The following is a 23,944-nucleotide window of genomic DNA, read 5'->3' as shown; positions in this document are numbered from 1 at the left end:
TGTGAGCGCACGCCACCAGACTCTGATTGACAGGGAGGGTAAATAGTTGCTGGCAGGGCCCCTGATTGCATCTCTTGCCCTTGGCATAATAGAAGACATAGTGGAAGAGTGATAGTTACAGCCCCTCAACCACAAATTATTTTGGCATATCGTCTGAGCCACCTGAGATGCACGTATGTTTAGAGTAACCTGCGCCCAGAAAACCCAAACACACATTTGTCACTGCTACTTTAACTCAAGTCTTTTGGAGGAAGAGCTGGCAGCAAATCCTAATGGAGGAAGATACACAAAGTGTTAAGGTTAGCATAGAGGAAAGTGTTTACCAAACAGTCGTGCAGGGATGTTGTAAGAATTTGAAGGGCTCATTTTTCTGGAATGCCAGTTGTTCTAGGTCACAGAATGTAAGATGTGCGCTTTACCAGTGTAGGAGGAACAGTTGGCTCCCATTGACTTTCTCCGCAAGAGGAAACTTTGTATGCTTTGGGAGACCTAATTAGACTCATCTGACTTAAAGCAGCAATACAGCACCAGTTGAATTCATTTTATACCAGGAGTAAGAAAATGAGGAAAACTCCGGCGTGGCTTCCTTTGTTTTTCATTGGCAAGGGGGAATGGCGCAATCGAGGTCGATGTTTGCACAACCATTACAAGGCAGGATGCAGGCTTCGCTGCCATGCTATGCGATTAACCCATCAGATTTGGAGGGACCAATCAAAGGGAGTCAAAATGAGAAAGGAAAGCAGAGGGCGATGCAACGGAGCCAACATCAACAATCATTATATGACTCGTTCTACATCTGCTGCTTCAAACTGATGAGGTGTAATTTATGTTGAAGTATGACAAGTCTCTAGAATGTCATTTAGAAACCAGTATCGGGAATGGGCACACAGCTTTATTGAGATACATATTAGATCATTTATAAACCAATCACCCACTTTTCTCACTTTTGTTAGTTCATCTTTGTATCGTGTCCAAAGCAAAGCAAAACATCTTTGTAGTGAAATAGAATTGAGATTGTGAACCAACAATACAAAAGAATGCCTGCATTGTCCGATAGTGATAGTATGATTCTTCTCAAATAAAATTCTCAATCAAAAAGGAATTTGTTTCTTTGTGAGTCAGGTACCACAAAAAAACAACATTGGTTAAAATAATCTCCACATGGAATTTTATTTGTCTACACTGGTGTTTAATGTTTGCCGGCAAACGCATTGCTGTGTATATATACTATATATGTATATAGCAGGCAATAAACAAGTGGAGTACACACCAGAGACAAGCTTCTACCAAACTCATCATCTCTGAGAATGTGAGATTGTGACACAGTCCATATAACAGCCATAAAGACAATGCTTGCATCTCTTCGGAGCTGCAGGCGTTCACAAACTGTGCACAAATACAAAGGCAACAGTGGAAAGGTCCCTTTTGTCTGCTCAGCACTGATGAAACGCTACCCACAGCGAACTTCAATCACACTGGAAAATGAGTTGGAGATATGCTGTAACCCCGACAGTGTCATTAAGCCTGTCACTCTGTCCCCCGGAGTGCGGGGAAGGGAGAAACACCACTGGCCTCCACAGCACATCGTGTAGCCCTGAGCTAAAGGAAATGCTACAATCCTCCCCCTGTACTTCAGCTATCTGTCAGTCTGAAACCAGCATAATGAAGATGTATAATTATTGCTTCTGCTTTATTTGTCCATAAACCCTCAAACGTCAAGCACTCAGACATTGGAATCACATCTCGCAGTTGATTGTATCAAATGCTTTCGCGCTAAAAAAGAAAGTCGAAATCCTACCATGTATATTGCCACACATTTAAACCAATGCAGCGTATGCACAGACTAGCAGGCCGACGCACAATACATAGACCAGAATGAGGCTGCACGTGCCATCAGAGAGTAGCGTGTGATTGGCCTCTGTGGAGCGACTGCTTCTCTCATCATTAACTCCTCAGAGGATCACACTACTCTAATCATGCTAAGCCTCTCTGAATGGCGATGAAGTCAAAAACGTGGCCACGCACACATTCACAGTGGCTCAAATCATTAGACAAAGACACACACACTGCACATCTACCTCATCAACAGTGGCAAAAAAAAAGTTGCAGCCTGTAAATGTCGAGACTAAATAGGCAGCGGATGAGAGACTGCTATGAGGGAGTTTCATTTTAGGGACATTATAAAGCTGTTACTTGTAGGGGAATATCGTCCACATTACATTAACATCTCGATTTCCTGTTTAACATTGAAACAGTCTTGGCATGTAAATAGGGGAAATGTTTAATTAAAGTTTAATTTCAAAGTCACTTTTCACTGATTGCTGTACACAAAACACAGCCAAAGCAATCTTAAGAAAAGTGGACGCAAAACCATAAAATCAAAGTATCCTCTCTGACTCCGTCCGTTATTGAAACATGCGAGTAGCAGCAGTAATTTCTATATTAGGTATCTATTGCACTTCCTGAAGTGACACCTCTGCAGTGGGTGTGAAAGTCAGACGATGAGGGCTGCACCGGCAATTTACTGTAAATAGAAATGATCACGTCGCATTATGCCATCATCAAAAAAGCCTTACATCACAGATTTTATTTAATGATCTGTTTCCACAGAAAAAAAAGGACATTTCCACAAACATACATAACCATTGTTGTTACGACCCAAAAAAAAAAATAGTACAATATGGATCTGTTTTTGGCAGCCATTAGACCACTAGACAATAGAACGGAAAAAACTTTCAGTGTGTCCGTGTGTGCAAAATGTATGTGGAGCAAAATGTGGCACCGCGAAGGAACCAAGTCCTTCCCATCAGAGCTTGCCACAAGCTGCAATTAAATCTGATGACAGCACCAGCAATAGCTACTAAATTTTCCGAAGTGAACTGCGCTACAATAAAATACCCGGGAAAACTTTGCCTCAGGTCTCGCAACTGAATATTTTACAATCTCTGCGCCACATGGCTTTTTTCTGTATTTTAGATAGGACACTGGTGTGAGTCCAGCAACAGCCTGTCAGAAGTTTTAGTTTGTGAGTGAAGTACATGGTCAAGTATATTTAGAAAAAACCCGTAGGCCTCTGTCCTAGTTCTTTCATTTCACTCATTTGGGGTCTCGTATTTTCAGTCAATTTTATTGCTTTCTCAGAGCTTATTCCGCAAAGACACATTCCATCTCCTCATAAAGTGAGAAGGCTCCCATCCAAGAGAGATTGGAGAAGGGCTCAATATTGTGCCACAGGGACAAGAATGCTGACACTGCCTTAACATGGGACAATAGCTAAACGGAGTGTTGAGAGGCGGAATGAGAAAGCGAATGAAAGCATATCTTAGTATATATGTATTGTTTGGAGGCTTGGACTGAGCTAGACTAAGCAGCTATAATTCCGCTCCTTGGCGCAATGTCAGGGGCTTTGCAAAGGGCTTTTTCCTGAAAATGCATAAATGCTGTCTCTGACATCCCAGTGTGTGCCGACACTATGTCTAATGCGTACTTGGAGCTCAGCTGACCTCTCGCCTTGGCACTCATGGTTCTCTTTTTTTGTAAGAGCAAGTCTCTTTTGACAAAAGGATGAGTTCAGTTCCTATTAAAATGTTAAAAGAAAAAAGACAAGAAAGAGGATTTTTCCCATATGGTTTAAAGGGGGAAAAAGAGAAATGCTGAGCCACCTGTGGTTTTCTCTTTTTCTGCAATTGTCTAGATCGCAAGACGAGCCCGTATGCATAAATGGACTTGGGTAAAGTCGCCGTGACTAATCACAGGCAGAAATGGCTGCGATGAGTAAAAACAGGGTTGAGTCAGAGCAATGCCCAGAGGACATTGTTGCCTATACTGCGGACTGGTCCAATAACCTTTGCCTCTAACTCCTGATCATTAATTACCATGCAGCCTTTTCTGCATAATGACATATAGGCTATGCCCTTAAAATATACCTATACAACAGACCGAAAACAAAACGACATTTTTGATCTCTTGAATGCAAATGTGCATAATCCTTCATGATGAGTTGTAATTTGTTTACTCGTTGGCGATGGCATATCAAACATCTGGCTTTTTAAAACGGTTCCAGTTACATATGGTGTAGATAGAGCACTAAATAAGTCTTTTGCAATTACTATTTAGGGATTTGTATTATTTATTTTCTGGGAAATATGTTTACTCAGAGGTACTGACATAATTCATGCACAGAGGGTTTCATAATTCATGACCCCGAAAGATTTCATGTTGAGGTTTGCAATGAGATGAAATCCCTATAGTCCAATCTTAAAAGGCTTTTGTCTCGGGGTGTACTTCATTTCATTTAATACCACTGAGCTACAATTAGGACGAGCTGCCGCTAAACAAACTCAATGCACTCCTTACAATCATTCGTCCGTCACTGGAGACACTATTAAAGAGCCCACTCATAATTCTAAACACATCCAATACATGTACACACGCATTAGTTACTGCCCTCTTTTTTCCTCACCCTTTCCTTCTTTTTATTCATACCGACCAGCTGTGACTTCTCCCCTCCCTCAATCCAAGTGCAACATCTCTTTCCCTTCCTCTCTCTCTCTTTCCCCTTCATTAAAATGGACTTCCTAAAACCTCCATTCATCTTGCTGACAGCCTTTCTATCGATTGGCTTGGCGAGAGGGATGCAGCTTTAAATGGCTCTTCGGCCATTCTGGACTGGGCTGGACAGAGGACAAAGGGGTGGAGAAGGCGCTCTTGGGTTTAACTGAAGTAGGGAGTCAGAAATCTATTTCAGTCATTGGTGAGTAACATTTAAACTGCCCTGAGGCTAAGGACCAGAATTCACATGAAAATGACTCACCGGCTCAGTACTCAGGATTAGGCCGATGAGATCAGAAAATGAATTAATCTCACACTTTAAAAGCAGACACTTTGGTTCTCCTCCCGGCGTCACTTGTAGGCTGTTCCAAAAGTGTCCTGAAAGCGAGCTTTATGCGACCACTCCAAACATTTGTTTCACTTGGCGACACATATGCAATTTGTTACATTCAAAACCATGTGAACAAGCGCTCTGCCGGAGTGCGTTTCATCGGCCTCCATCCGTTATCATCAGACAACATGAAAAAAGAGCGGGCACATTTTGTCTCATCCCTCTAACCGTGCAACATCAAATCTACCTGTCCGGATATAGGAAAATACCATTGTTATCTATAGCGATCAACATTGCTGTGTAAATTTGGAAGCTATTGGACCGCTGTTGGCCAATCATGTGCAATACCAAATGATTTATTGGCTCTCGTCTGTAACCATATAGTGCACCGCGGCGGAAAGTGAATGGTCTGCTGTGTCACTCTTAATTTGTCATCTAATCTGTCCCTCAGCATTGCCATTGATTATAAGAGGAGGTGAGAAAAAACACGGTCTGATATTATAACATGAACTACTTCACTTCCAAACAGCGAAGTGGTTAATTTTACCCACTGCACAGTAGCTATTAGACATAAGTACAGTATTGTTCGAGCGGACTTAACAGTGTGCCTCATGTGTCTTGTGCAATAACTCGTGATCAGTAAAAGTCTGTACAGATTGGAATAACTGAAATGTCTTCTCAGAACATTCAAATTGCTTGTGAAGAAGGAACGTCAAATTGAGTGCAATAATCGGCAGATTCGACAAATTGTAGACAAACAGGTCGATGTTCCATTTATATAGACAAAAGAGCATGTAAACATACCACTCCTTGTTTCCCAGTTGGGTTCATGGCCCATTGGTTGACACTAGCTGTCCATCCTTCATGATTCATGGTGAAGCGAGCTGGCCGTAGAGGTGTTCTGAACCACTAGGCCGAGCAGGCGGTGGCTCATTAATAATACGATGTGGGCCGGGAACACTGCATCATGTATACTTTGGAATCTCTGTGTATTGTCAGCTTCTTTTTCATGGTTGCTTTACGAGTATTTCTAGTATTACTGCAGATCTACTCCACTCATGCCCTCACCAAGAATTTCAGTTAAATTGCCATCAAATCCCAATTTTTAATCAGCTAAGTATTGGGTAGCAAGTGAAAGAGACAGTGGTGCCCATTTTCCCTTGTGCCATTCTTTATTAGTGTCAGTGAAAGAATGAAAAGGCACACGTCCATGTCCTAATGACTCTTTAATGAGCTTCTCCTCTACAAGCTTGCTGACATACACTGACAAACTGTGACCCTGTCAAGAGGAACACCCACTTTTAGCGCTGTTGATCATTCCGTATTTAGAGGTTCAGGATTGCTATTGTACGAGCTGAGTTTCAACAGAATCCACGCAACCTCAACCTCGCCAACAGATAAACAACAGTGATAAAACGGTTTGTGTCACTTTGTTAGGAGCAAAGTTTGCATACAGCAGATGGACTGAGAGCAAGTGGATAAACAATTCCAAAGCTAAAAATGGGACTGCTGGTAGGAGGCAGAATGAACTGAGAAAGAAAGTTTCTGTACTTTTCCCTGATTGTGATTCACATTACAATTTGGGGTTGGGGGAGTCAGCTGGCGAGTCTTTTGAACATCACACGAGACATAATTAGAGACTGCACTGCCGTCAGCCCAGCTCAGTTTCTCCTAAAAAGTCACACTCAAAATTAGGGGGTTACCTCCCTCTTGTTCAACCTACTATTTAAGATGAAAACATCAGCGGCATACAAACAGAAATGCAGTTTAACAGCTTTGTTTCACATGAACCTTTTTTAATGATGTTGACTTGTCTTGGATGAAGAAAAGTCAAAACAGCAACACAAGACCAAGATGTCTTTGGAAGTGTGCTTGTGTTGATAGCTGCCGAAGATAAATCCAAAAGGCTGCGAGTTGAAGGAATACGAACTTTTCGCAAGTCATGACCTCACCGGTTAGGCCCGCTGTACACAGTCATGGCTGACAAAGCGCTCACTCTGAGCCTTAACACGCCTCTCTAATTTTTGAATTCTCATCCTGTTTCCTTTTAAAAGCTTGCACACATCCTTTTCTATTTCTTGGTGAAGTTTGTGCTAATCTGTCAAAGTTACAAATGTTCATTTTAAAAGCACCGTTGGCCAAATCAGGCCTGTTATTCTGTTGTTGGAGCAATATAAGATGTTAGTGTTTGAGGAATTAGGAAGCAATTTACTATTTATATTGGAATCTGCTTTAGTAGAACAAGACAAGGCAAGGTAGTATATGTTTTAGCTACTAACCTGGGAATTTCAATTGTAAACGACACATTGATATTGGAGCGAAAACAAACCATAAGTTAGGGACATTGTTTCAAAAGTCTTCCATTCTAAAGGAAGAAGTGTGGAAGAACGGTCCTTGAGGTTTGCTATTCATATACGTGACGAATGTCTTAAAAACGGAATTCTCTCCTTGACATGCCAGTTAAAGCAACAATTTGGTGGATTAGAATTGCACACACCAGCTCTGCGAGGTTACTGAGTTTAAGTTCTGCCACAACCTACAAGAACAAGGATGGGAGACCAGGGCTAAAAAAAAAGAGGGGAAAGGGAGGCGGGGTTTAGGAGAAAAAAAAATCCAAAATGTGAAAACAAATATTGAAAGAAGAAAAAAGGGGAAAATCTATGACTATGTAGGGGTCAACTGTAGTGTTAAATTGTAACATGTGCCCCCACCCTTAGTAGCAATGATGAAAATCTGTGGCCCACTACACAATTCCAGTTGCCCATCCCTGTACTGGAATTTAAATGTTAAGTGCAACATTTACAATTTATGAAACAATTGTTTACTTCACAGTGCACAATTCCCCCAAATCTTACATTTCATTTTACTGTACTGGACAGTAATCTGTGCCACTGGTTTCAGACTCTTTGTTCTCCTCTGGAAGGTAGACATGTTCTGGAAATCCAGTCAGAAACAACATCCCACCTCCGGCCTCTAGGAAGTGACCTCAACCGCAAAAAGGCCAGATAAAAAGTCCACAGCAGAAACAAAAACACCGACTCAGCCGTAATGAGCTATCCGCCAGGCTCCAGTGTGTACGGAGCGAGGCCAGGTGGTGTGACACACATATGACTCTGATTAGGGGGGCTTTCGGGGGACGAGAGGGAGGGAGGGAGGGAGGTTGGGCTTGTACTTGGCCAAGCAGGACATTACATGATTCAACTGTTCAAGAGCACCACTTTTCTACAATATCTCAGCATGGGGTGCAGTGTGCGGCTTGCGAAGAAGCTACATGTGCATACCGGCCTCACCGGTGTGCTATGCAGATGAAAAAAAAAATCGGAATTTTACTGCTACAGACCAAGGACCTTGCATACGTTACTTGAGCACTCACAAGGCCCTCAATCTAAACTCGGACATCCATAAATCATACTTCTCTCTGCACATACCCTAAAAATGTGAAATGGGGAGATGTCGAGGAGACCTCTGATCTACTTTCTGAAATGTGTTGTCCTGCTGCTTTGTTCAGACTTTGACTGGACTGTTTAAATGCCTCATGATATCAGCAAGGACAAACAAGCAAACTCCACTGCCTGGTCGGAAGGATAAGGAATGAAGGGGAAATGGAGGCCATTCTTCTCTTCGGCTGATGGCAATTGTGTTGGAATACAAGCACCTGTCAGCTCCCAACAATGACCACAGAGGCCGACAGACAGGATGGAGGACGTCACAGGACAGTCTTTGTTTTCTCTCGATGTGTAATAAACTTCATTTGAGTTACATCCTCAAATAGACCTTTATTTACTGCTACATCAAACATCTAAATGCAGTTTACATATCTGCGTTTAGGTTTTGCAAGGAGAAAATGGCCATCAAAATGCTCCGTTCTGCAAATGCATCCCTCTTTCAAGGTGACCTTCATTTCCACTCAATTTACTTTTCTTAAATAAACAAAGAGCAGCAGCATTTGTGTGTCCTTCAGGACAAAAACGAAGGCAGATGATAAGTACAGCACAATCCCACACAAACCGCTGATAAGACCCTGGAAAGATGCCGCCATCTTTAGTTATTATCTTGTAAAGGTAGTTTTCTTTTCAATACAAAACGCTACATGTGCGCTTCTTACCTCTCTGTCTTTCAGCTTCATGGCGAGGACCAGCTGGTTCCGATGGTTGGTCAAAGCCTCACGATAGTTTCCCTTGGAGAAGAATGCCGAGCCTAAATTCCCATGAGCACGACATTCCCCGGTTTGGTCACCTGGAGATGAGTTCCATTCATTATCCTCAGGGCAACAGGTGATTACAAAGCAGACTGAGTTGCTGAACATTTCGAGACATCAGTGTTCAACCATGGTGTGACCCTTAAGGGGAAAATGGATGGCGCACATTCTCCTCAGTAGAATAGTTTTCCTGACAGCTAGTAGTGTTAAACCCAGCTCTCCAAGCTTTAAATGGAAATGTCTTATTTCATCTTAACAGAGAGGCTTCACACACATGTCCCAAATAGACAAAAGTTGCACATGAACGATGGTAGAATTCTAGTTTGACATCTGCAAAGGCTTTGTTTGCTTGGTCATATTAGATTAGTCCTTCATTTCTTCCTCAAAACAACAATAAAGACCTTTTTGATGGATGTAAAAGAAAATTGTATGAGCCATTCAGTAAAATCTGGAGCACTAGCTCTGCCCTGGGAAGATGGATATTTCAGGGGATTAACAATTTTAATATGAGTATCTCACTGGTAGCAAAAGTTCTGAATCTCTTCACATATTTTATTGTACTCATAACAACTACAAAAAATTATCTTTGAGATAGGTTATTTTTTTAGAATGTTTCATATATTTTTATTGCGGTGTTTTCTAATTTTGCAGTGCTGTTCCTTATGTGTTACTTCTCCTTATGTGTTGTTAATGTGGCATTGTTGAAGGTTTATATTTACCATGACATCTACGCTAATTTACAACATACAATATAAATGCTATACATTTAATGATTAATTTGAATGATTAGTATCAGCAGCAACAAACAGGGGTTCAATGTATTGAACTTCAGATTATTGAAACACTTTTTGTAAAAAAAAAACACGAATTAAGGCCCTGGTGTCCATTGAAGATTTCAAATTGTGTCAATTGCTACAGTTCCTAGTCTTCTTACCTAAGGTCTTGGCCACATCCAAGTCCTGCTGCATGTAGCCTGTGCTCTTCTCGGGATTGCCCAGGGACCAGTGGGCGCTGCTGAGAGCTGAGAAGACAGAGCCGCGCAGCTTGAGGCTGCAAGTGCCGATCTTCAAAGCTGCTTCGAGAACTACAACAGAAGCTGTGTGGTGTCCAGCTGTCAGCAGCTCCTGGCCGATCACAGACACCACCACAAAAGGACTCTTGTCCAGCTTCATCTTTTGCAGCTGTTGATAAGTTGGCTCTAGAGACTCTGCAAGAGGAACAAGAGGGAGACCGGGATTAGATGCAGAATATGAAACGACCAAGATATAACATTTTGCTGAGATGCTGGTTGACAACAATATCTGGCTTTGTTACTGCTCTGGCAACTTTGTTGAATGTTTATGCTCTGTGATGTTGCCCGAAGTCAAATATTTTATTCTCAGTGAGTGTCTGACCATGAGCACACTTTGTGTCTTCACCAAGGGAGAGCTTTCACTGACACTTGACCTAAATAATTTTCAAATGCCTCAAACTGCAAAGCCAGGCACATTACAATAGTATTGCAAACAATAAAAATGAGGTTTGAACAATCGTAGGAATAAAGTTAATATGTGATAATGAGAGAATATAGCAGACTGAAGGAAAGTTGATGTATATGGTGCACAAGTCGTAGGGGGCATAGCAATGCAGAGCAGAGACACACAAGGTGACCTTTGAAGAGGTTGAAAATTCACACAATGACATAAATCAATGGGGGGCCGCATGGGATTGGGGATTCACAACCCCTTCAGATTGCATGCCCTCTGGCAGACACCAGTATTGAACAAGCGGATCAGGGGTGGCTTGGAGGAACACAGCTTTTGTTTCAATTGCTTATGTATTGTGTTTGGAGGAAGATTCATCATTATGGTCACGCAATGTATAGGGCACTGCCACAATGGGGACTGGGCCAGCCCACAAATGGGGAAAATAAGATGCTTTTTTTTCCCTTCTTTCTAATCATTAGCACTTCAACAGCCCGTTATTGCAACTCCTAATAGGCCTGCAAGTTTGTTGGGAAATTAGCAAAGACGGTAAATTTTACTGTCCTCTTCACTACACGTACTTAATTTTCATCCTTGAAAGTCTGCTCCATGCTTTGCCATATACACTTGATAATTTGAATTCTTTGAAGCATTCTTTGCTTACTGTTATAAAGTCTATTTGATGGCCACACTGAAAATACTGAGATGGCTTTGAAAGCTCATGGGGTCTTCATACATACAAATATGTGTTTTCAAATAAGTTTAAATAAATTTGATACTCAAGAGGTCTAAAATGTTACTTTTTTGCACACAAGCAATTTTCAATGGTAATGGTAAGTACCGTAATATTCGGACTATAAGTTTTTTTTTAATAATTGATTTTGTCGAATAAATTGGCCCCCAAAATGTGACTTATACTCTGGAGCGACTTATATATGTTTTATTTCACTTTTGTGGGCATTTTATGGCTGATGAGACTTGTACTCCGGAGCGACTTATAGTCAGAAAATTACGGTAGTTTTTTAATATGTGATTTTTTTTTTCAAATTTCACAGACTCAAAAATGGACTGTGTTCAATGTCAGCAGTTCCACTGTAAATAGGCCAAAGTACGAAACATAGCGTTAGTCTTCCCATTGCATAACTATTTCCGCAATCCGCATCATTATTTAGAGGGGAAAAAAAGCCTACTCAGGCTATTGGAACACACCCAACCATTCCTGGAACACCACAAAGATGCAGATTCACTTACACAGTCAAACACAATGCAATGAAGAGTCTGAAGAACATTACTGTTGATGTACTTGGCATAATGTCATGCTTACAGAGAGAGGTGGCATATAAAAAGCCATTCATGGATTGTAATTGCCTTTAGAAGTGACACAGAGAGCTGCATCATAAATTAAACATGGAGAGAATCCTTTAGGGGGAAAATTGGTGTCATGACTGCTGCATTCGTGAACGCTGCTAGTTATGACTAGCCCTGTGTGTATTGTTTCTCACACAGGTGCTAAAACACCACACGCGTGAACACAAGCAGTCAAATGCTAAAGCTTTACAACCTTCATAAAGACAATTCTGGATAAATTAGTATTATGTATACTACATATAGTACTGCATAAGACAGAGCAACATTTTTGCATCTCAAATTATGAGAAAAAAAGAAGGGAAAAACTAGGGGCAAGAAGAAGAAGGAATTATCCTGGACTGTTAATTCTTTCAGAAAGATTTATTTTGATGACTGTAACCAATTGTGTGGTATCGCGCAGGCTCATCTATGAAAATTAGGTTATCACTGATATATTACTGTTATCTCAAGGTGATTGTTTTAGGCAAATGAAAATCAGTGCAGTGAGACAAAGGGATCACTAACACCTCAAAGCCGAGATGGTGGCGATTTCTCACGAGCCCAATTAACAAAGAATGGAAACCTTGTCGCAATCTCACAAGGATGTTCAACTCAGCTCGATTATGCGGCGTAGAAAAAGGTGGCAGAAATTATTTTCACTTATTCCTCAGGATGGGAAGGCGAAAGAAAAAGTTCAAATTAAAATTATCCCCCACCCACTTTAGACTTGTAAAAAGGTTTACACATTTAATAAATGAAAAGAATATGAACGATTGATTTTTTCATTTACTAAAAGTTCTTCAGAGAAGAGATCAGCATCTTCCTTTTATTAGACCATCTTTGGAAAGTAATTTGACTTGGTTAGACTGTCTACAAAATTGAGATTCATGAGTAATTCCGATCTGTTTGTGATTAATAAAAATCAGGAGCGAATCATGACGCTCAACTGCTTCCAATTAACCTGTTCATCAATGAAATGTTCCAAGGAGGTGTTTTTCCAGCATTCCTCAACTTTTCTAGCCTTTTGTAGCCTCTGTCGCTGCTTTTGTTGGAAAATGTTACATTTCATCAATTTCAAAATGAGATTAATTAAAACCATTAGTTTGAACATTAAATTACTGTAGCGTGCTATTATTATTATTATTATTATTATTATTATTATTATTATTATTATTATTATTATTATTATTATTTTTATGTTCTGCTTTTACTTGTATATTTTAAACAAAGTTGCAACTTCAATGGAATTTCAGGGGAGCAACATTTGCTTTATCTGTCAATGGGCCTCTTTCAACATTTCTGGCCCTATAAATGAAAAGCGTCACCCACACAATTCTAGCCTTACTCTAGCATTGTGATGGCCAACAGCTCATTCTATGTTCCACATGGAAACATCATAGGGGGGAGAAAAATCTGCTACAACGATCAGAAAGGAATTGGAGGTGAGAGCCCTACTTTCCACTTGCGTGCGATTTCTTTGTTGTGGAAAATACTGGATGAGTCACATGATAGCGCAACAGCTGCTTGCATCTGGTACAATGAGCAGAGACCTTGATCCACACAAGGCCTGCGTGACAGAGAGAATGGGCTGGATTATAGATGACACATTGGTGTGAAACACATATGATGTTAAGTGTAACCAAAGAAAGTTTTAATCAACTCAGCCCATATGGAGTCCTTGAAAAATGTCTTGATGAATATCATTGATTCAAGTTGTTAAATCCTTTGAGGACGCTACAACTACATAATGGCATCTACAAAAAGACTAAAAAGATGCACAGTGCATTCCAAACACTTTCAGAATAAAAAATAAATGAAAAAAAAAGCAGCTCTTTCTTGTCCAAATACAAACAACCTAGTTAAAATGCAGTGGAGACGAGAGAGTGTTTAAACTTACAACTGCTTTGAATGATTAAACGATTAAAGCGTAGTACAACTTTCATGTTGAATTAAAAATGAGTTCCAAGCCAAAGGAATAAATTATGGCTAATACATTAAAGCCAATTCACCAATGTCTACAAGCAGCACGTTTTGATATTCGATTATGCTGAGTATTTTTCAAAAAAGTAGTTGCAAAATTGTAATGTTTTTTCATTCCAGTCAAAATGCATGTAATATCCTGGGATTGAGGCAGGATATGGTGCTACTCGCAATCTTTCACATATTAGCAGACGTTTGCCAACCAACATTGGTTATCCTCCCTGTTTACAAGGCTAACATTGATTAAAGTCCCGGTGTGCCGGCGGTCTCTCTGAGAGGATCACTGCTCTTAATCCTTCAACCTAGCAAACATCTCTTCAACACACCTTGGATGGGTTCCTTAGCTGGACACGCCAAACTGCGGGGAATACGATAAACAATTAAGAGATTAAAAGGCCCTGGTCCCCCCTACAGGGAGGACTCATTCCTGTCCATGGGCCTTCAATCTGGGCTTGCATCCAAGCTGTTTTCTTGTTTTGGTTCCAGTTATGAGCGTACTTGTACTTGACGTCCCTCAAATTTATTCACTTAATAGTCTCTAAATGCCTTCCTTGCAAAACAAAAAAAACGCTAAAACTGAGGAAAATAATCTTACGAAAAAAAATTCATGCCCCTGATCTCCTGGTTGAATTTCCATTTGGAGTGGTTAAACAAGGTCCCAGATAGAAACAGCTGCTGTTTACGGTTGAATTTGGAAGAGGGGATGCTGGTGCACTCAGTCCACACAGATCTGAAGCATATTAAATTCCACTGCAGTGGTCATCTAAAGTGGAACCATTGCCAGGTTTGTTTAGAGCCTCATTAGACTGCCTCACGCTGATTACTCATGCACAGTTAGGTCAGTGCAGTTGGATGATAATGATGCATAAACAGAAAGCACACAGTTTAGTCTAAATCTCGGCTTGAGCACACTATTTATAAATCCACTCAGCTCTAGGGAAACTGCTTTGTCAGGGCCAGGCACACACAATGGCATTAGTGTTGGATCTTCGTTAAGATAGCGGGCTATCTGCGAGAGGGATCAGACTGACAATAAGGTACGCTGAAAATGCAGGCATCGGGCCTAAGAGACGGGGGGGGAAGTACATGACACCACCAGTCAGTCCTTAGACAGATAGAGCCGGCCTTCCCTCACAATGAGTAAATAGTGACAGGGAAAGTCAGCCAAACATGCTTATTGACTGGCACAATAGGGGGATAATCGCAGACATTTTGGCACCCGTGGGACAAAATCTATGGAGATGGCCAGACAGACCGACAGGTTCCTTCAGCACACGTAGACATCGACTGACATACACCTGCATACATAAACAACATGCTAATGAGGTTCTTACCCCGAAGAGGAGATTTCATGGCAGCTTCGACCATGCCCACCAGAAGCTGAAGGCTCTTGGGATCTTGGGCCAGCCCAGAGGCAAATGCGGCCAGTGCGTCGGCATGGCGACCAAGGTACTGAAGGGCAACACCCTGTCGGAAGTATGCCTGTTGAGAGAGATAGTTGACAATTTTTAGTCATGGCAGGAAATATTAGAAACTTTTGTTTTACCCAACGCACTCCTTGCACATTTTCTTTATAAACCATATAAGCAGTTATCAAGCGCTATTATTCAGCTTTTATTATACTGACTCATTTCACGGAGCTTTCTGGGTGCTTTCTCGGGAACGATTATTATTTTAGCTTTCTAAATGCGTTTTTGTCTAGTAGCAAGGACAGGCACATAACCATAGCAGTGATAAAACTGTGACTGTGCTGCATAAAAAAGAAAAGGGTAAGGGAAAGAAAAAAGGGAATGGCCTATGGTCCAATGAAAAATGTTCATAAACAGCAAAGAGTGAGCGTTCCCTTTCTCAGAGCATACTTGTAAAATGACAACACATTCTGTATTTTTTGCTTTGGTGCCATAAACTAGGATATTTGATTTGGTTCTTGAATCAGACAGAAATTACCTGCATTTGTCATTTAGTCACAGTGTTGACAGAATAATAATTCAGGACCATATAAACTGCTTGACGGGCTGGAGTTTTTTTTAACAGCATAGCTCTACCACATGATGGAATATCTTGTTTTCATGAGAATTGTACACGGTTTGACCAAAAAAGTCACACGATTTAATATGTTAACTTTATGATCTCATTTATCAAAATAATATGCCCAACTCCCACCTTAACTTTGATATTATGTCAAAATATATCAATTTAATGAGAAAACCAAGGAATGACATGTTCACGGCACATTTTCGGAGTTACGACAGGATTTGCAGCTCATGTTGAGGAACATTTTACAGCTCGTACATAAAATAGTGATTTTTGAGGGATCACATTGCGTCATTAACTGAAACCAGTTCACGTCCTCAGCCAAGTGAGTCTTTATACAAGATTCCGATTGAGTTTACCAACAGTAGCACGCAGCAAGTGAATTTCATCCAACTCTGTCTTTTCAAGCCAAGCCACTAAATCCTACCAAAAGCCAGCCAACTGTCTCTGTAAAAAGTCCTGGAAGTACAACGTTACAGCAGCAAAATGAGAAATGGGCTGTACATTACGCCATAGGATTCGAACTACCATGACAGCGGGAGTTCTACGTTTATGGGTGTTTTTGAATGTTTGAGCGAGCTTGTGATGACAGTGAACAACAATCTGGCAATGTCTGTCAATGCAACAGCTCCAAAAGTGGCACAAAGGATAATTTGCTATTAGCATCTAGGAAGTGTTTTCATTAGTCTTTACAAGCTTCTGTCTGTTAGAAAGGTAGAAAGCCTGCAAATGAAAGGGGCCGGAGGGACAAACAAAAATGAGACAGGACATTGAATTTAGAGACCAGTAATTAATTTTGCTTCCATCTGAGCAGCTCCTCGCTCTCCCGCTGCCCACTGACTACCAATGTGTCCATAACTACTACAATTAAATCTCCCCTGTCTTGCATCACAACTCTATTGAAAACAGTTAAACAACAAAATTGTGATTCAGAGTATTAATCTTTGCCCTAACTCTGTTCTTTATAGGGGGGGCGAGTTAGCCGCTCAATAATAATTGCATTTGGTGGCGGTGGAGTTTGGGCAGGACACACTGGTGAGGCACAGAGGCCAACAAATGTTCCGCCCAGGGGAACAAAAGACATTTAAAAGCACTTCTCTCTTTGATTAGATTTAGCCAACAATATGCGCTCCAAGAGGTCTTTGCCTTTATTCTCTCAAGTGGCGTACCCTGACTGGCAAAGAAAAAAGATGCATAAAATAAGGCTTGCTTCAAACAAAAATTGGCATCCTTTTGATTTCCCCTGTGCGCTGCTACAGACAGTTAAAGAGAATCCAGAAAAAGGAGAGTGCATTACAATATTGCAAACACAAGCACAATGAATGCATAAGTGAAACAGCCGCCGCAAAATATGACAGAACCAATGTGCCGTATAGCCGTGTAAGATTTGTTTTTTCTTTCATTAATCTCTCACTGCCTTCAACTATCAAGCAGCTCCACTGACATGCGCAAACACAATATGACTGTTGTCAAGGCACTTCAAGCAGGCTTTCTCATGAAACAGATTTCTTTGAATTAACTTGCATTAAAATGTGTGTATATCAATTTCGAGAGGAAAAACTGAAGACTAAAAGTGGCACATTCAAGTGAAGGTTTTAGAGCAGTAAAACGTAACCGTTCAAAAAGTGGCCATTGTTGAAAAATTGATTGACATAACAAAATTGCTTGAAAATGACAATGCGGGGAACCAAGAAGGGAGTGTTGCAGTTTGTCATGCTTCACTTTGCTCTTTTGCCGCTTCCTCCACATTGTCCTCATTTTGGCAGTTGGCACACTGAATTTACCTCACGAGCGGCCTTCCAGTAAATGTTAGAGCCATCTGGCAACTCCTCTGACTTCCTGCAGTGGAAAATCACCTAAATAGTACAAAGTAAAAGAACAAAGCTACTGAAATACCACCGCCAGACTGGTAATGTTATTTAAAAAAAATAAAAAAGGGGGAGGTGCGGTCTATATATTATCCTTGCACAACCTTCTTTTAAATTTATGCTTAACAGGATCTTTTCTAAAAACACAGCAGCTTCGAGGTGTTTCTACGACGATTAGTACAGTTAGCTCTTGGCCAGACAGAGAGAGAGACAGCATAGGAGAAGAGAGCTTTGCCCTTTGAACACTAATATTCAGGTCCTCCAGTCAAAAACAATCTCCCCAAACTGTATGCAAATTTAGACTCTTTGGGGGCCCAATCCCCACAGATTACAGGCGCCTCCTAAAATGCATGTGTTGTGCATTTTGTGCAGTGGAACATTCACCATAGGAGGCTGGAGATAACGCAGAAGCTCTACGGTATAAGCTGAAAGCTTTTGAACCGCCGTGCTTCTCAGCTTTGCCTGTTTAAGGTATCAATGTGTTAATGACAGGAGAGTGGAACCAACGGCAAGGTTTGCCACCCGTGGGTAAAATTCGTGAATGCTTTTGCACGTGTGTGTGAGAGAAAAAGAGACAGATAGAGAGCAAGAGCGAGAGCGAGACAGCCTCAAGAAGATATACAAATAAGAGGGCTGATAAAAGCTTTTTTTGTTTCTCAAGCCTTTTAATATTTTATGAATCCTTGTTTGATGTACTTTTAAATATTCATGTCTTTATGCTTAGGAGGAAGAAGGAAATGATGCAAAAGGAGAAGTAATTCACTAAGTAACACTGTGACACAAAAGAGTGCAAAAAAAAAGAAAAAGAACTACGTAGCACAGTCACATATGTGCCCATTCCATTTTATAACATACACTTGAACATGAATAAGATTTCTTCAGCACTGTTGTTCAGAATGAAGCCCACATTTTGAGCAGCTGAACTGAAAGTTGACAAGATTAAGTTGGGAAGTTCCACGCAAGACAAGTTCTTAGAGGATTTTTTTTTTCTATTAACAGATTAATGCCTCACTGACTTCTTGGGATCATTTGAGGAGACTACAGCCAAAGTGGTGTCTTCAACGCTGAAAGCAGGCCTGTAAGTGATTGCACTCGTTTATCCCTCAGTGTCAAACACATTTAATAAGGTAAATATTGATCATGTTATGTGTTTGGGCATTATCTAAATGCTTGGAAAAAAAAGGGCTTTCCTGAGAATAGAGTTAGTAATGTCAAATTACGTAAATTAAGCAAAATTAATTACAGTCAATGACAGCCTTATTTTTATTTTTGAATCGATTAAATGTGATTTTTAATCTCTAAATTTACAGTTTCTAAATGCTGATGGGATCCATTTTTACATGTTGAGTCTTCTTTGTACATGATTTATTGTAGGGTTGAAAACAATGTTCAATCACCCCATGAAGCGGACACTGATTGGCTGCCATTGTTTTTTCCCTAAACTGATAAACTGCTTATTTCGGTGAGATTCATCATGTCTTCGTGATCATTTAAGCAAATTCTTTTGACTAGACATTAAAAAATCTTAAGGGGTTACCTCCTGACAGTATCGACTGATTCTCCAGTCTTCTTCAGAGCTGTCATTTTTAAGGTGTTACCTGCTGACAGTTTCGACTGATTCTCCTCAGAGCCGTCACGGCCTTAACATCTTACATTTTTTTATTGTCCGAACAAAAGAATTTGCTTATATGATAAACTGCTATTGTAGTTGGGAAGGAAAGTTGAGGAGTGATGAGGAGCAGAGAAAAGACGTGAATGTGAGAGTTGTCCATCCGGTGAACAGTAAATTTAAGTTTAAAAATTACCTTGACGGCACGACTGATAAAGGTAGAGTAATATACCGTCTTGGTACGCCGTTTGCTTACCACGTAAGCAGCTCAAGTTTAGCCTACCATATAAATGCAACGCACCCAGCCGCAACTGCAAATGACAGCAGCGAAGACATTAAAAATATAGTGAGCAATAACAAAGCTCTTTGCCAAACTAAACTCAAGAACACCCTGCCGGCGGATGAGTAAGTCTGCGACCGCCAGGCTGACGAATGTTCTTGCCAAGATGCAAGTGGATGGCGATGAACTTCAAATAACTCCAGATCATGATTCATTTACCTCTAAATATTTCCAATCTCTTGACGGCACTAAATATAATTTTCTGAAATGTCTTGGTCAGATCATGAATTAATTTCTAGGCATTCCATATTTCTTGTTCAACAACATATTTGAACATGGGTGTCTAAATACTTGCATTATAAAAATCCATATTGGAATTACATTACTGGAACTGACGTTTGAGGTTACCGATCACAGATGGAGATGTAAAATCAAAACTACAGTCCTGTCTTCTCTGTCTAAAGATACAGAAGAACCCCTGGCATGCAATAGGCAGCTTATGAACACTGTTCAGGCTTTGCGTATTACGTGATTGGTGGTAACAAGTACAAGAGATGCTTTCAAACGTGGAACTCAATAGAAGTCACAGGAGGCTAGATTGTCCACTGTTATGGTGTGCTTAGCATTCACCTTCATCAGATGGTTTCCGACAACTCACAGGGCATTTGGAATTAGTGTGACAAATATCAATGGAACCCCTGCCAGCATCATAATGGAACCTGCATCAAATCCGTAGCACAGGCTACAAACTGTTTGCACACACACCGGCACACACACTCAGACAAACAAAAGCTGAAACGTCAATAAATCGTCAAAAATCCACCCAGCTGGAACAAACGTTGCTTGCACTCATCCTTCCACGCAGACCCCAGAACCTTGGGATAGGACTAATGATCTGACTGAACAAAGACATTTCTCCCTGGACTTAGCTCCATTTCTTGGCAATGTTGCAGAGATTCCAAAGTGACCCAGAAAAAGTCATAATGGTTTCCACTGTCCAGTGCACATTTCTTTCACTGCCCTTTCAAGGTGTCACTGTGAATTTACACTGTACACAAAATAACATCTGCTTAATTTAATCCAAACATCTGACAGTGACAAATTAGCGAGGAGAAACCTAGTAAAAAGTGGAAAAAGGAGTAACTGATGCTTTGGGCCTCCTGCCATTCAACGTGACAGAGTGAGTGCCACAATGGAGCCTGTTCATAATTAAATCAATTTTCACAGCCAAGTCTGTGACTTTCTACAGACCTTCCTGCAGGTTCTGATCTTGTTCCCAAAAGAGTATAGAGGTCTGCGGTCAGTGGTCAGAATCTTCCTATTTACAGAGCCAAAACCGAAACTTTCATCTTGGTGCATTAACGGTGCATTTGTGAGCCAACATATAAATCCCCAGACACCGAACAGATAACCTCCCTACAGAATCCGACCGGCATAGTGATTTTTATGGGAGCACTTTCTTTGGGCAGTTAAGGGGATCAGGTCACTTTTTCGTCTGGTTTTGAGTTTCCTGGGCCAAAATATCCACTTTTTTTTCTTTATTCTGTTTATTCTGTTTTGGTGGTTTCATGCCGGATTGAAAAAGGCAGAAGAAGAGGAATAATTGTTTAGCTGAAGGATATAATGAATGTATTGTCAATATTTCTGTATTTGTGTGTTTGTATTATTCAATCTTCCCAATGATTAACTCATCAGTTATTACAGTTATAGCTCTCAGATTTTATCAACAGGGGGACCACAGCTCAGTCCATGTTGACTTGAATGTGCTAAATTTTGTCTGATGGGTTGCAGGTTAACATTGTACATCAGACCAAAAAATGGTAGTTGGGACTAATTGCTGAGAAAAAGCAGAATGAATGAATGAATGAATGAATGAATGAATGAATGAATGAATGAATGAATGAATGAATGAATGAATGAATGAATGAATGAATGAATGAATGAACATCATTTTACAAAGTCATCTGGGGATGCCCATTTGAGAAAAAACAGATTTTATGTTACAACATTACAGGTGGATGTTAAGCACTTATGCACATCAAATTGAGGCACCTTACAATCTGTAGGTAGAGGATATAAAATATTTATGATCCATTGATGTATTGCTCCCTGAGGGAGTTGTCCAGGCCACTGATTGTGGTTCCATTCACGGCCCTTAATGAGCCCATTAGATTAGACAGCTTTAATGAGGGCAAATTAAACTGATCATTCTTTGTGGAGCTGGCAATTAAAGGGTAAATGTTTCATTATTCTGTGAAGAGGTGACAAAAACAGCCAGGTAAAATCCAGTATTCCTAGGACGGATTTGAGTGTTAGAGACATGGAGGTACTCTCTGAAAGCGCCCAGGCATCGATTAGCTGGCTCTCATCAAACTGGCAGTTAGTGCGGGACTTCAGATTGGAAAAGGTCACGGTTACATATGTGGAATCGGAGCTGAACACTCTGTATTCACTGCGTCTGTACCATGTGGCCCCCGGGATGCTCTCCAAAAATAATGACCAAATAACAAACATTTGAAGAAGGTCAGGGCCATGATTGTGAACGTGCCACTTGGTGCACATGCATTTAGACAGTCAAAGTGAGACAGAGGCAAAATCGATATTGCTTATTTATCACAAACAGATGAAACATCACAATAGCGACAAGATGTGAGGTCATTCAGTGACACTCAGTCACAATCCACTATTTGGTAGAAGGAATTCAATTTTCTTTCCGCCACATGACTGTCCACCATAACTGATGGTTGCACACAGGAAATACACCAGTGGAAAAGAGACAAATCAACGATAAAGCAGCCATACGTCTTAAGCTTAAAAAAAAAAAAAAACATGTCAAACTTTACCATGGTGATTTATTGCTCGATTTGTCACATGAATGGAGTTTGCATACTTGCATTCTTATTAGCATCTTAAGAGTCTGGAGGTATGAGACTAGTTCAACCGATTTCCATGCACCTTTGAACTCGTTTCCTGGTTCCGCTCAGCTTGAGCATTGCCCACCAACCCGACCGCTCCAGGGGCTGGTTATCAGCTAGAGTGGGCATTAATCAAGCAAAGGAGCTTTAATCTGTCAAGGCCAGCTGGTGAACCGAAAAAGAACGAACTTCAAGCAGCAGTAGATCTTTCAAGCGCAACAAGATTAAGGCAAGACATAGAAACTCTATTTAAAATCCACTGTTTGACTCACACGAGAACATTATAGAGGTGTGAGACTTGGAAAGAAACTTTGTCTGTATACTCTTGACCATAAGCGTCATTGATTCGTCACTGTGACGACGGAAAAGACTGCTTGGCCCTGGCGCTGTACTCTCCTTGCCTGAGGTAACACATCCTCCATCTTCATTTGTGCTCCCTTAGTTGGCTTTGACGGTCAGCTCGAGCATGGCTGAAAAATACCCTGCTCTTAGTAAACACTGGATGGGAACAACAACGGACATGCTAACAAGTCAGAACCAGATGGATACATGGGTGAGTAGGTAGATTGGTAAACTTTGTCGGACAGACGGACGAACGGATGGAGATAAGAGTTTTCAAAGACCCCTTGTTTGCATTGCAGGGATCCTAAATTCGCCACAGCCAAAATATTTTCATCTATTTCCAGTTTATAACAAGTTAAACATCCACTGTTGGAGGTTTAGTTGACCAGGGTTTGATAAAGCTGCTTGCACAGTTTGAATATCCCAAAAATTGAAAGTCTGCCATGTACACACTCTAATAGTCGCTCATTAGAAAAAGCCACCTGTCAATGTCAGCACTTGCTCTGGTTCTTTTGGTTAGTCCGGCCTGAACGGAGAGTTGCCTCATCAAACAAGAGTCAGCAACGTGGCTGACCTGTTTTGGAGCCTTATCCAGTGCTACCCTGCAAAACTTCAAAAGACACCCAGTTTGATGTTCTGGGGAGTGCTAATGAAAAGCCTGGCAAGTGGCTCACTGCTTTTTTTTTTTCTTCAAGTGTGGCATCATGGTTGGCTAAATGCAAACTGAACACAAGATAACGAGAGACAACTGCGGAGAGAAAAGGACAATGCGTGGAAGGTTTACTGGTAAAGTGGCACAAAGGGTCAAATGAGTGGATGAGGGCTAAAGCAAAAGGAGAAACGTGTAGATAGGACAAAGGTTCAGCACATGAAGGAGCCAGTCCAATGCCGCTTGTTATTCCATCCTCATCGGCTGTATTTGTCTTCTCCCGTCCAGGCTATCAGAGCTCTTTATTGAGTCTGACCTGTTTCTCATTCTTGCCCACCAGTACACCAGCGGCATCCTTTTACTTGGGGTTGCTGGGC

The 23,944-nt window shown here is 40.9% G+C and overlaps 1 protein-coding gene across 2 annotated transcripts in view; it reads right to left on the bottom strand.

Moving 5' to 3' along the window:
* LOC133153868 (tetratricopeptide repeat protein 28-like) overlaps positions 1-23,944 on the bottom strand; it is a 151,316-nt gene that overhangs the window by 45,514 nt on the left and 81,858 nt on the right. For both annotated transcript variants that reach the window (XM_061278085.1, XM_061278086.1), the window contains 3 exons: positions 15,205-15,352; positions 10,015-10,287; positions 8,988-9,118 (listed from right to left, as the gene is read on the bottom strand). In XM_061278085.1, coding sequence (XP_061134069.1) covers positions 8,988-9,118; positions 10,015-10,287; positions 15,205-15,352 — 552 coding nt within the window. The remainder of the gene's footprint in view (positions 1-8,987; positions 9,119-10,014; positions 10,288-15,204; positions 15,353-23,944) is intronic.

Source organism: Syngnathus typhle, linkage group LG5 (assembly GCF_033458585.1).
Source record: "Syngnathus typhle isolate RoL2023-S1 ecotype Sweden linkage group LG5, RoL_Styp_1.0, whole genome shotgun sequence".
Classification (NCBI taxonomy): Eukaryota; Metazoa; Chordata; class Actinopteri; order Syngnathiformes; family Syngnathidae; genus Syngnathus; species Syngnathus typhle.
This window is presented reverse-complemented; position numbering and strand designations above follow the sequence as displayed.